The sequence below is a fragment of the Xiphophorus maculatus genome, chromosome 4, assembly GCF_002775205.1.
Source record: "Xiphophorus maculatus strain JP 163 A chromosome 4, X_maculatus-5.0-male, whole genome shotgun sequence".
In the NCBI taxonomy this organism is placed as follows: Eukaryota; Metazoa; Chordata; class Actinopteri; order Cyprinodontiformes; family Poeciliidae; genus Xiphophorus; species Xiphophorus maculatus.
In genome coordinates this window covers 2416282-2430219 of record NC_036446.1, presented here as the reverse complement: position 1 = coordinate 2430219, position 13938 = coordinate 2416282, and the positions used below count along the sequence as shown (strand labels likewise).

Below are 13938 nucleotides of genomic sequence, written 5' to 3'. Positions count from 1 at the left end.
TCGAGTTTGCAATGAAGGCTCTCAGAGTCCTGTTGATGTTATACATCTCTAAGCATTCAATGATCCAAGTATGCGGCATTGAGTCATAGGCTTTCTTGTAATCAATCCAAGCCATGCACAGGTTGGTGTGTCGGGTTTTGCAGTCTCGGGCAACTGTGCGGTCTATGAGGAGTTGGTGTTTAGCTCCTCTGCTATTTACACCGATACCTTTCTGTGCCGTGCTCATGTGTTTATCCATGTGTTTGCTTATCTTGGCCGCTATGATGCCTGACATGCGCTTCCATGTTGTGGAGAGGCAGGTTATTGGTCGGTAGTTGGGTGGGACTGGACCCTTTGATGGATCCTTCTGGATTAGGATTGTCCGCCCTTCAGTTAACCATTCAGGGTGAGTCCCACTTTGTAGCAGCTGGTTCATTTGGCCTGCCAGTCGCTCATGGAGGGCAGTGAGTTTCTTTAGCCAGTAGGCATGGATCATGTCAGGCCCTGGTGCTGTCCAGTTTTTCATACCTGAGACTCTTTCTTGGACATCTGTCACAGTGATGGTTACCAAGGGTTGCTCAGGGAGGTTATTATGGTCCTCTCTTTGAGAGGACCATAGTAAAATATATATATATATATATATATATATATATATATATATATATATATATATATATATATATATATATATATATATGTATAAGTGATTTGAATTAAAAACAGACAATTACAGCAGCACGATGAGAGACAAAATAATTGACTCAGAATAAATGAATTCCAAAATCATAAAGTTCATAGTCCTTTTTCTAGCTCGCCATCTTCAGATCCAGATGAGGATCTGATCCAGTAGGGAACAAACCGACCTTCCAGGTAACACCACCAACAGTTCAGGCAATCAAACCAGTAGGTTCAAAGATTTGGATCAGTTTGTTTGGAAGACGCCAGCAGCAAGTCATAGTGGAAACAGGTGAGGATGTTCAAACTGTAGGCGGGGCTTTAAATAAGCTAGCAGAGTTTGGGGCAACACAGGAAGTGGGCCCGCAAAAATAAAAGTCCTTGACTAAATGTGGGTTACATTATAGTCACAATTCTGTTTAATCATTTTCAGACATTTAAAGCTGTAACAGTTCGTGGTTAACGACCCTGAAATGTTGTTAAAAACATAGAAAAGCTTTGAATGTTTGGCATTAGCCTGGATCCTGATGCTGCTTTGAACAGCAGCATAACTTCCCAACATAATTAGTCTAATTTATCATTTATGACTGGAAGCCAAAAGTCTTTGCGCTCTGCTAAAACTTAATATTCTCACACGTTTACATCAGCAACATGTTGCTTTTTGTTTCAGTCTCTGCCCAGTATGTGGCCTCAGGTGCAGACGCACCTACTGGGCACATACTGGACACATACTGGGCACATACTGAGCACATGCGTATGTATATGTGCGTTTTCAGCGCTCATTTTCTGAACTGACAGCTGCAGAGAAACGTTCATGGCTGTTTTTCTGTTTCTCTCTCCTTAATACTTCCTCTCTTCTGTCAACTTGTTACCCTGCTTCCCCTCCTCCTCCATCAGAGTTGGAGAAATGACTCAACCATGGATCCGAACTGCATCTTTCCAGCTTGTTAACTGGATAAAATAAACATCTGTTTTGCAGGTTCTCTTTTTCAGGTCGACCAGGATTCAGCCTGCAGCTTCGGGGGGATTTAGACGCAGACGATCCACGATGCTTCGCCGCAGACGGAGGGTTTCATTACCGCTGCTGAACACTTCCCTGCAGAGGTGAAGCCAAATGGCCTCTTTAATTCTCACCTCAGCAGTTTCTGCTCCTAATCCGCTCTTCTCCCGATCAGGAGGAACAGCCTGGCGCCACACAATAATTCATTCATGCCTCCGAATTACTGCAACTTCAGAAAATATGTCCAACAGGACATCCTGGGTTCAGAGTCTCACTGCTGGAAATACACGTAAACATCAATGCCTTCACTTTCTGACCGGAGGCCACCAGGGGTGTTCAGAGTGCGGCTGAGGGGCCATTTGTGGCCCCTGGACTGATTTTGTGTGGTCCCAAGTGCAATTTAGGAAAAACACAAATCTGGCCCGACAGTAGTGGAAGTTACATATTCATAGGGAATATGGGTGATATTCTAATTTTCTTTTGCATTAAGTCGTAATAAATTTAGCATTTTCTGCAAAATAAACTTCAAATTATTGCAGAATTTTAATGTTTTAAGACCAGGTTCCACCAACTCAACTTTAAGACTTTTTAAGACAATTATTTATGGAATTTAAGACCTGTGTCACAACAAAATTGTACAAAGGAATATTGCAAAATACGTGGGATTTCTGCAGGTTTTGCTAACTCAGATATGAGACTTTTAAAACCTTCACTTTCTGTGGATGCTTAAAAATAATTTACTTTGGCACACAAATATTTTTTATTCAAAGATTTTGGCCCTGTCATGTACGGTGTAGGTGGTGAGGTAGACGCAGATGAACCAGGGGAGACGATAGATAGTTGTTTTAATAATAAATAAACGTCAAAAACAGTCCAAAAACACAGGCAGCACGACTGAGCGGAAGCCAGGGCTCAACGCCGGCAGCAGCTGGTTTAACTAATGGACACACGAAGGACTAAGAGCACGTTAGACTAGGGCCCGACAAAGACACAGACACACAGGTGACACTAAATACACAGGAGGTAATCAGGGAATGAGAAACACCTGGGAGTTATCAAAGGGAGGACAGGACAACACGGAGACTCAGGGACACAGAAAACTCTAAATAAATACACAGAAAAACACAGAACATGACAGAACCTGTAACAGAAAAGTTTGGATATCACTAGTTTAGGTTGTTAAACAGAAGCTGAACTCATTTTAACAATATTTTGTTTGTCCACCACCTCAGTAGATTAGATCCGTTTGGACCTTTGTTTCATTTCTGTTCTGTTTTAAAAATCTCGTCATTTGTGTTTCTGTTTACTGTTTATAACAGTGAGGTTAGGAATCTCAAAATTTGGTTTGGTTCCGATTGTTGGGGCCACAGTTTGATTTAAAACATCTGAAATGTTCAGGAACTCGACTAAAAATGGGTGAAAAAAACGTTGAAAAACCTTCCAGTTCTCTGCATTAAGATCCATGAAGATCATTTTGAAAAGTAATTTTGACTGATTGGAATGTAAATGTACTGAATCTTGACTGCATGCTGCGCCAAGGCTTTTTAACAACATTGTGCCACTACACTGTATAGCGAGGCGTTTTTATTATTTACCACTGCATATAAAAAGTCCAGCAACTCCAAATGTTCGCAGGGAACTTTCTACGTTTCCTGAGTCCTTTGGGCTTCACAGGCTGCAGAAAAAGTTGCATCACTTCTTTTCTTTCTCCTTAGACGGTCTGATTCATCGGCACCCCGGGGCCCCATCCTCCAATATCAGATTCTCTGAGAATATCCACTTTTCTGCACAGTTAATAATACAAGCATGAAGAAAAACTGAAAATCCAGACTCAGGTTTGTTTGCCGTTTGACACAAACAAAAACCTTCTCAATTCCCAACGTTTTGCTCTAAAAATGATCCAGATTGCTATTAGGTGTATTTTAGGACATTCAAGCTCCGATGATGACAGTTTTTCAGCAACAAAAGGAAGAAAAAAGAGCAAAAATAGGAACATGAATTTGATTAGAATTGATCAACCGTCTAAATAAACACCTCCAAACCAATGCCTCAGTCGTAAGTAGGCAATAACTTGCTCACAGGTTCACCTTAACGAGGCAATTATGGGTAATAAATCAGAGCGTCGTGTCATTCAGCAACAGTAAACACACTGCACAAAAGAAAAAAACTGAAAATGCTAAACAAATCTCATTAGAACATCAAAAACCTGGGATAAATTATTCATGACGGCGAGTGTGTGTTTTGAAGCGAGATCGATCATATTCCTGCGCGTCGTCCAGAGGCGATTAGGAGCAGATGAGTGAGACACGCCTCTCCAAAACACACAGATCTGAAAAAAGTCTGCAGCTGGAAAAACAGCCTCTTCTGTTTTACACAGAGACGAGAGGCGGGTCAGTACTGAACAGCATGCTGGAGCTAAAAATACGCCTCTTTCTAAGGATTTTACTGAGTTTTGATGGAAACTGGAGCAGACGGCCTCCAGGGGAGTTTATTGTTTCCACATCTGTCCGTCTCACGTTACCGTATTTACACTTTTAGTCTAACTTTTTTTTTTCTAACTCCACACATTCATCTATTTATGGGTGACCCTGTAATGTAGAGCTGCGTATCACCTGCGTTGTTATTGTAATTAATCCTTCTTTTCTGGTAATCTGAGCTATCAGGAGTATATAGATGCTAAATAGGAGCGGTCCTGGTGTTGAACCTTGTGGTACTCCGTATCTGTCCGCTCCGACGAGAAGTCCTGTTGGAACAAAGAAATCCCAGCATAAATTGCCTGCATGGATGGAAAATTTTCCCCAAACTCATTAGTACACATTGATGCCACTTCGTGTTCATTCATTTAAATTCCTCCATTTCCTTTGGGAATACCAGATTAACCTTCCAGCAGCGGGAGCCGTAATTCCCAGAGACCTGCGGCTCTTTGGTGCCGATTCGTGGAGTCGTCCACCTGGAACCCGAAGCCCGGTTGCAACGGTGGCGGTTGGCCTTCAGATCCAGGAGAAACCGATCTGAGGACGTGTGAGCGCTGGCCGCCTGCTGGCTGAATTAAGAGCAGCAGAGAGAGATTAAATACAAATACACACTGAAAAAACACAAAACCAAATAAAGTACGTTTGGTCCAGTTTCTAGTGGAAATCTCTTAGTACACCTGAAATGAGAAAACATAACTTACATGTAACGTTTCAGGAAGATATGGAAGTTAAAGTAAATAAATCCTTAATATTGATGAAAAGGTGCCAGTTAGATGGGCAGATTATTTCACTTAAAACATTTTTCCCTTGTTATAAGTAAAATAATCTGAACAATCATTGATACTAAGAAATTATTTACTTAAAAGAAGCTCCTATATGTTGCTGAAAAGTTACTTGTAAGTTGTTTTCTCATTTCAAGTGCACTATGATGTTTGTAGTAGGAACTAGATAAAAATACTTGGTATGGTTTTGTGTTTTTGCAGTGTGGAACAACAATCCTGACAATCAGGACCCGATTTTGCCTTCAGTCCAGCTAAAATCTAAAACTTTGAGTCACAAACATTACATAACATTTTGAAAAATGTCTACTACAGGAAATTTGTTGCAAAGCATCTTTTCAACCTAATGGAAATATATTACCAGTGAATTAAACACAATTATGCCATTAAAACACTGAAAAACTGCTAAAGCCTGCAGTTAATTTTGATCTGTATTTATAACTGTAAGTTAGTTTTGTCCTATTTAAAGCATAATAAGATATTTGAGGTAGAAACTTTGTAAGATTTTGTGTTTTTGCAGTGCACTCACCTCGGTTAGATAAATTGATTGAGGATCAAATCGAAAGTCAAAGTGATTTATTTCTCTCATCCTCCTGTTCTCTGAATTTCATTCTTTTGTTTTCATTCATCCGTCCATCTCATCCTTTCTCTTTCCCCAAATTCCAATCCTCTCATCATTTCCGTCCTCCCACTCCTCTTCCTCCTCTTCCTCCTCTCTCAAATCCCTCTCGTTTTCTCCTTCAAAGATCTGCTGCTCTCTCGAGCTCCTCTTCACGGATCCCTCGCTCTTTCCTTTCATCTCTCCTGTTAGTCTCTCCTCCTCCTCCTCCTCCTCTTCCTCCGGCAGAACAGAATCAGTGCAGCAGCAGCAGAGTCACTTCGCTCTGCAACAACCAAAGTGGGGACCTCTTCTTCTTCTTCTTCTTCTTTTTAAATCACATTTTCAGTCATTTCTGATCCACTTTTCTCCAGTTGTGTTGATTTTCCTCAGCAGCTGCAGCAGCATGACGGTTCCTGTCCTTGCGGCTCCAGCTTGCGGACGCATGCTCTGCTTCTTTTTGCTTCTCGTTGGAAATAACTGGGCCACCGTTTCTGTCAGCTTCCATGGATGTGACAGTTTTTAAAAAGAGTTTGATGATGCTCGACCTGAAGATTGGCATCAAGCAGCCGCATTTCGACCGCCACCGATGAGGCGCCACCAAAACCTGCAGGATTTTGGTTTTTATTTCCTTTTCTGTCAGAATCTTTAATTTTTTTCTCTGTCAAATGAACTGGAGGCTGAAGGATGGACTTCGCAGACGACTCGAACTCGTCCGTCAACCAGACGTCGTCCTCCTCCCTGGCGAAGTCGCCTCCTCTTCCTCCTCACTCGCAGGCGGCGTCGGTGTGCATCGTGCTGGTGGTGGCGGTCATCATCCTGGGGACGGTGGTGGGGAACGTTCTGGTGGTGGTGGCCGTGTTCACCAGTCGAGCCCTGAGGGCCCCGCAGAACCTCTTCCTGGTGTCGCTGGCGTCGGCGGACATCTTGGTGGCCACGCTGGTCATCCCCTTCTCGCTGGCCAATGAGGTGACGGGCTTACTAAGGCTTTAAATTGAAAATATAACAATAAACCTATGAATGTGTTTTATGGGGAAGGATGGTTTTCATTTTTTTACATTTAAAAATGCGAACGTTTCCGTTTCAGAGCTTGTTTTCTTCCAGGAAACTTTCAGTAGAAGAAAGTAAAACATAGCTTCGCTTGTGTCAATGTGTAATCAAACTGTACGAACCTGTCTGGGTTCGGCTGAAGTGAACTCTGGCTCGGTGCGGATTCACATGTAAACGCCAAGCAGACCAGAGACCGATTCAAAAGAAGGAAGTGAACTACAGCACAGGGCATTCTGGGTAAATACAACCAGAACAAACGTCCTGGCTTAGTGCTAGCGAGAGAAATGATTTGTGGTCTTTAGTCAAAGGCAAAAGAGAAATCCTAAAATCCGATCCTACTCCACTTTTGTCTGCATTTCATGAAGGAAGTTGCGTTCAGTGTCTTCTTCAGAGGTTTTAGTGTTGTTTCCTTCAGTGGATCTTGGTGCAGCGCCCCCACAGGCGAGGAGGGGAACAGGTTGCTCAAAGGGTTTGGTTGGTTTGACTCAGTGAGGTGAGAAAGAACCAGAGCAGCTGGAGATGGAGCAGATGTTTCAGTTTTGATCCCAGTTTGAACAGAGTCTACTGGACTATCGGGTAGATTTCTGATTTCTGCATAAAATTCTTTTTCATTTCTTTTTGACCTGGTAATTCAGAAACAGACATCTCTGCTGCTTTCAAAACATGAAATCTGCACAACAGAAGCAGCAAAAGTAACAGGTTCAGAAGCTGTTTGGAGAACTCTGGATTTCCCTGTGGGGGAAGAAACACGCTCCCTGCCAGAAACAGTCTGGTGCCCGGAGGGATCGACCTGATTTGAACGCAGTTTGGCGGCTTCATGCAGATCAGCGACGGGCGTGTGAAGGTTCTCATTCTGGAAGGAGCTGCAGTGCTCAGACCGACCAACAGAGGGCAGTAGTGGTTCCATCAGTTATGAGCATCAGACCTACACGATCGATTATTGAAGCATTAAATATATAAACATTTAGTGGCTGCAGTTTGTGGTAGCTGCAATTTTCACCACAAAGCATCAAGAAAGAAAAGGGATGAAAAAAAGAGGAAAGGGAATTTATTTTCCATGATGCCTCTGATGATGACAATGATTATTTATGTTTGATGCCTTTTGTAAAGCTGGGAGAAAGAAAAGGGGGTTAATTTTTTAAAGTCATATTTCCACCATGTTATTCATTTATAAATGCCACAGTTTCAGAGTAAATATTTTGTCAGCAAGCTAAAAGTTTAGCTTCCAAACTAAATATTACGCTCTTGTTAGTTAAATATTTTGTTTGTAAACTTTATATTTAGTTAGCTCTGGGCTAGCTAAATATTTACTATTTAATTTGGAGCTAAATACTTTACTTCCTAAATAAATGTTTATTTTAAGTATTTAATTAGCTCAGAGCTAACTAAATACTTAGAGCTACTCTAAATGTTTAGCTTCTTAAGAAAATATTTAGTTTGGAGTTATACATATTTGCTCGTCAAATAAATACTTACTCTTAATATTTAGCTAGCAGAGCTAACTAAATATTTAGCTTAGAACTAAACATTTTGCTCCCAAACTCAATATTTAGCCGTTAGCTAGCTGAGTATATTGTTTGTAAACTCAACTCTGTAATCTTTTGCAGTTCTATTTTACATGAATTTATCCTGCGTTTGCTTGAAGAATTGATTCCAAATTGAAAATATAAACGACTGAAAACGGAGAATCACAAAAATCCGACAACAATTGAACATGAAACAGCGAGAATAAAATAAGTTAAGTAGAAGCAGTACGTATTCATTGCCTCTCCTGGAAGCAGGTGGAGGATGTTTTCATCATGCATGAGTTTCTGCTGCCGGAGACGCTCCGGGGGAATGTGGATGGGGTTGTGCATCGATGAGGGAGGGGGCAGAAGAAGCACATTTTGATGAATAAAACATGATGGCATATGTATGAAGCTTAAGAGTCTCCCTGGAGTTTTGGAGAGATAAAGAAATACATGGAAATACCGCTATGAAGACAGAAATAGCCTGTTCTGTCCTGTTTCCTAACCTTCCTCTGAATACTCACCAGTATTTGTTGAGGCACAACATTTTAGACAGATAAGCCCATATTTAATGATAAATCATAAAAACACTAAAACTTGGTTTTCTCCAGTAACTTTGACTTCCTCCCAAAGCTCAAAAGCAAACTTGTTAGTTCATTCGCAACCACAAATTACCCTTAGGTCCAACTCATGATCGTCTCACTGGTCGTATTGGACTGGCAACCTGATGACCTTTGACCCCTTTGAGACTCTCTGCAACCTTAATCATGACTGTTATCACAGGACAAGGAAGCTTCTGTGCTACCAGCTAAAATAAATAACTGTTTTGATCTAGAAAAGTCTATTTATAATTCATTAATATCAATAATATTATAAATCATTAATATAAATTATAAAGGAAATATTTAGTTGGCAGAGATGGGCACAGCTAACTAAAAGGTTAGTTGAGGTAATCCTAAAGCATTAATTATAAATGTTAGTTCTGCTAATGCAGCATTTAGTGAAAGCTAAATATGCTAAACACCATGTTGCTAACTTCTACCAAGTTTCATCAAAAGAATTTAAAATTACTTTTTTATTATTTTCAGTTATATATATATATAGAACCATTCAAATTAACTTTAAATCCTTAAACCATTCCTGTATGTTTCTAGATTTAAATAACATTTTCTGGGAGAATAAAGAGAATGTGAGGAGAGGAAACGGAACGTAAACACAGCACCCTTTCAAAATAAGAGCAGAAATATAAACATCTTAACTATTGAAGAATTCTTCACAGTTGATAAATGAAACTTCAACACAGATGAAAGTTTACAAATCAGCAAAGTAAATTAGAGTTTTGGAATTTATTTTGAGGCATTATTTTAGGGGGACGCTAAGTTCGCTGAACGTTTTCAAAGTTAGCTGAAGCGATAAAACGCTAAGCTATTAGCGCATTAGTGGAAATGTGCCCAAATACATTAGGCCAACCTAGGAATCTGAGTAAATTCTGGTCAGTTTTTTCACCTACTGGGCTCAAACATGTTGAAAATATTCATATTTTTATTATATTTGAATCTGTTTGTGAGCCTTTTTCTCTCTATGTGAAGCTGGTGTTGCTTATCCCCCACTCCATCCCATCAGTGTCAGCCGGCTGCTTTTCACCGGCCCGTAATAATTGCGATCAATCGGAGCCTGACCCTTATTCCCACACGCCTCGGTTGTGTTTCAGCGTCTCTGCAGGGAGCAGCTAACAGCTTTATTGTTGAGGTTTTTTCATAAAACAGTCGGCTTCGTTGTCTGGATTATTCTTGGGGTTTTTTTGTCTTCTTTGTTAATCATCTTATAATTAAGTGTTTTCCAGTTGATGGACTGACGGAATTATAATGAGGCGACTCATTGTTTAAAGAGCGAGAGCGGAAATGGAAGAAAAAAACACAGATTGCAAAGATACTGAAACCAAAAACAACAACATGTGTAACATTTAGAGCTAAACTGAGTCCAATTTTATAGAAAAAAAAATATTTGAATGAAATATTTCAACAAAACACCCAGGAAAATGTTTTAGAATAGCATTTAGTTACAGCTTGCATCTTAAACATTAAGAGGACCTATAATTGGTTTCACTGCAGTAATGCCTGGGTCACTTTGTAGCTAAATTATTTATGAAATGATTAATAGAATCATCTTTAGTTTATCTCCAGATTGATTTCACATAGTGAGTCGGTTGTGCAGCTGATGGATCAGAGGAGCGGTTTGCTGGTGTAAATCAATCACATGATATTTAGCCTGTTATGCTAATTTAACTGAAAACATTAATGTCAGGTTCTGGGAACTGATCATCACCTGTATTACAGTTTTAACCGACCAAATGTTCCGGTTTAACTGACGTTTTGAAGATATTAATATTTTCCCTCTGTTGCTCTCCCACTTCATCTGCCATGACTGGCGCTCCCGCTGTGACTCTAACAGAAACCTGATTTAATAGGTTTCAGAATTAAATCCATAACAAATATGTGCTGAAAGCATAAATACGCCCATATTTTCATTAATATCGGTCGTACTTCGAACAAATATAGTGTGTCTTGTTGGAATACTTTGAGGATATGAATGTTGTTGCGGTTTCCTGTTGGACCGGTGTGACTCCACACGCGTTCGGTGAAAACAGAATCGCTTCTGTGTAAATGCTTTCATTGACAATGGCTGTGCATTTACTGTGGCACCAGCAGAGCATTGCAGAAAATTTGCATCATTGTTCACAACTTCTCCTTATGTTCGCTGACTGACCCGATAAGTGGGAGAAATCCCAGATAGATCACTGAATAGAGATTAACATCGAGCGAAATTGCATTGGAAGGCAATGACTAGGCCAGCAAGGCAGAGGAATATTACAAAGTCAAGATGTCAAGATCTACCAAAGATGATCCTGAAACTGAAGTGTGTGAACACTTATGCAATCAGATCACTGCAACGTTTCTCTAAATTTCATTAAAAATCCACACAAGTTCCACTCTGACTGCTTTCTTGTCCTTTTTTAGGTCATGGGGTACTGGTACTTTGGCTCCACCTGGTGCTCCTTTTACCTGGCTCTGGACGTCCTCTTCTGCACCTCTTCCATCGTCCACCTTTGCGCCATCAGCCTCGACCGCTACTGGTCTGTCACCAAAGCCGTCAGCTACAACCGCAAGCGGACCCCCAAGCGGATCAAAGTGATGATCAGCATCGTGTGGCTCATATCCATCGTGATCTCCTCGCCGCCGCTCCTAATGTCGCAGAAAGACAGCGATTTAGAGGGGGAAGACAGGAGCGAGGTGAGCCGGCAGGAGTGCCTCATCAACAACCAGACGTGGTACATCCTCTCCTCCTGCATGGTGTCCTTCTTCGCCCCCGGTGTCATCATGATCCTCGTCTACTGTAAGATCTACCGTGTGGCCAAGCAGAGGGCCTCCACCGTGTTTGTGGCAAAGAACGTGATGGAGAGGCAGCCGTCGCAGTCCGAGACCTGCTTCGTGGGCGGTGGCGGTACCTGCCAAAGGAAGGGCAAGGCCCAGTATGAACTGGAGAGTCCCCAACCTGGACACCGACGCAGCTCTTTCAACATCGACAGCAACAGCAGCAGCCACAGAAGACAAGAGCTGGACGATATCGACTTGGAGGAGAGGAACCCGGACCCAGAAGTAAAGGAGTCCTTTTCATCATCCCTGAGGTTCCCCCGGAGAGTCGGTGGAAGAGTGAAAACAGACGATGTAGACGGTACGCCAAACAGACTCAAACTGCCCCCGCCGCTACCGTCCTGCGCCTCCATCTCCTGGGCCTCGTCCGACCAGTGCTCCCAGAACTTCCTGCTGCCGTCGCCGCTGCCCATCCGCAGCAGGCAGATGTCGCTGTCCAAGAACAAGGTGGCGCAGATGAGGGAGAAGCGGTTCACCTTTGTCCTGGCGGTGGTGATGGGCGTCTTTGTGCTGTGCTGGTTCCCGTTCTTCTTCACCTACAGTCTGCACGCGATCTGCCGAGAGAACTGCACCATCCCGGAAACGCTCTTCGACCTGTTCTTCTGGATCGGATACTGCAACAGCTGCCTGAACCCCATCATCTACACCATCTTCAACCGGGACTTCCGCAGGGCCTTCAAGAAGATCCTGTTCCACACCCATAAAAGGACATGAGCGTCTGAGCGCGTGCATCCGTGCACAGCTTCGGTTCCTGTTCTGCACTGTGCTATCAAAGCGACATTAAAGGGCTTGTCACACGGCTGGCTGCTGCTTCCTTATTCCAGGGTTCCTTGAAATGTTTGGCAAAGTTTGGGATTTCAGAGTTTTTAGGCCTGAATCCGTCGAAAGTTTAATCCTAATGTCCTTCATCCATCGCTCCATCCATCATCTGTTTTCCATCCATCCATCCAACTATCCATCCATCCCTCCCTCCATTCATCCATCGTCCATCCATCCATCCGTCTGTCATCCATCCATCCATCCGATTCATCTGATTCATCCATCTACCTATAGTAACTCCATCATTCATCTACCTATTAATCTAATCTAATCTAATCTACCAGAGGAAGGTAACGGAGTCAAAGGTGTTTCAGCTCTTGTTTTCCTGATGTAGCATCATTCCTGTGTTTTTTGGTGAATTGTGAAGCTGAATAGTAATCAGACGGAGTCGGCTGCAGGGCGTAAACTCCATCCCAGCAGATTATCTGGATGTCTGCAGCCTGATCTGTAATCCATATATTGACTCAATCCAGGGAGAAAACACAAGGAGATCAAATATACGGCTCTGTGAATAAAATCACCAACACTTTCTGAAAGTGATTACACACGAGCAGCAGCTCAAACTTTCATCCAGAGGAGCTGCCACAATGAAAGTTTCTGGTTTTTCGCGCTGAAACAATGTTCTGTGGACACTGCCAGCTGGAGGGCAAAAACATTAAAAATTCATGCGCAGCGAACAGACGGGCTCAGCTGCTGTAAAAAAATGGAAAGTTACAGCGAGAAAAGACAAAAAAACCCAAAGAGGGTCTGGGTGAATACAATGAAGCAGGAGATAATTATCTTCTGAAGGATGAAACAAGCCGAGCCGCATGACTCAAAGTTTGCATCACTGGAGAGAAACGTAGGTGGGAGCAAACGGCGGATTGGTTCATCGGTTCACACACAAACACATCAGGTAGTTCACAGATCCCAGAGTTTGGATCTTTTAAAACAGATTTTAAGAGTCTGCAGCTGCACAGACAGCGATAAATATAAATATATACTAGTTGCTAAGCACCGCCAAGTTTAACAAATAACTGTGCCTCCCTCTTTACTTTGGATTCTACTTCATTTTTAAAGTGTTATTTAATTGAAACTTTCCATATTTTTTAAGATTGCATGTTATTACTCAGAAGGAACTGGGACAATATATGATCAAGACTATTTTACACTGCAAAAACATCAAATCTTTCAAAACAAAAGCATTAAACAGGATATTAGCTCTGCTATTAGCGCATCAGCGGAATATAAATCTGATTAGAAGCATTTTCTGTTGGAGGTTTTCCTTCTAGTTCAGCTCACAAACATTTAAAACGACTTCTAAAATTTCTCTTTCATTACCTTATCGTCAGAACAGTTAATAAAATCCATCCATTTCTGTTCACCCTTGTCCCTAATGGGGTCGGGAGGGTTGCTGGTGCCTCTCCAGCTACGTTCCGGGCGAGAGGCGGGGTACACCCTGGACAGGTTGCCAGTCTGTCGCAGGGCAACACAGAGACATACAGGACAAACAACCATGCACACACACACTCACACCTAGGGAGAATTTAGAGAAACCAATAAACCTAACAGTCATGTTTTTGGACTGTGGGAGGAAGCCGGAGTACCCGGAGAGAACCCACGCATGCACAGGGAGAACATGCAAA

The 13938-nt window shown here is 42.1% G+C and overlaps 2 protein-coding genes across 3 annotated transcripts in view; both read left to right on the top strand.

The window, feature by feature from the left end:
* Positions 1 to 2707, top strand: part of LOC106699890 (zinc finger protein 3-like) — a 30746-nt gene extending 28039 nt beyond the window's left edge. The window contains exons 10-11 of one of the 2 annotated variants that reach the window (XR_002752654.1): positions 1634 to 1758; positions 1830 to 2707. The gene's annotated coding sequence lies outside the window, so the exon portion shown is untranslated. Of the gene's footprint in view, positions 1 to 1633 lie in introns of both variants that reach the window. The other variant, XM_023332652.1, reaches the window with a different exon arrangement.
* A 3463-nt stretch (positions 2708 to 6170) lies between these two features.
* On the top strand, positions 6171 to 12292 carry LOC102226842 (alpha-2Db adrenergic receptor-like). Its single transcript, XM_005808124.2, has 2 exons — positions 6171 to 6474; positions 11081 to 12292. Exons 1-2 carry the CDS (start codon positions 6193 to 6195, stop codon positions 12206 to 12208), a joined length of 1410 nt encoding a protein of 469 aa, XP_005808181.1. The 5' UTR covers positions 6171 to 6192; the 3' UTR covers positions 12209 to 12292.
* Positions 12293 to 13938: the final 1646 nt, after the last annotated feature.

Excerpts from the sequence above, each read along its gene's own strand:
- LOC102226842 (XM_005808124.2), top strand. The coding sequence starts at position 6,193 with ATGGACTTCGCAGACGACTCGAACTCGTCCGTCAACCAGACGTCGTCC. Across the intron at positions 6,475-11,080 it reads CCTTCTCGCTGGCCAATGAG|GTCATGGGGTACTGGTACTT; the intron begins GTGACGGGCTTA and ends GTCCTTTTTTAG.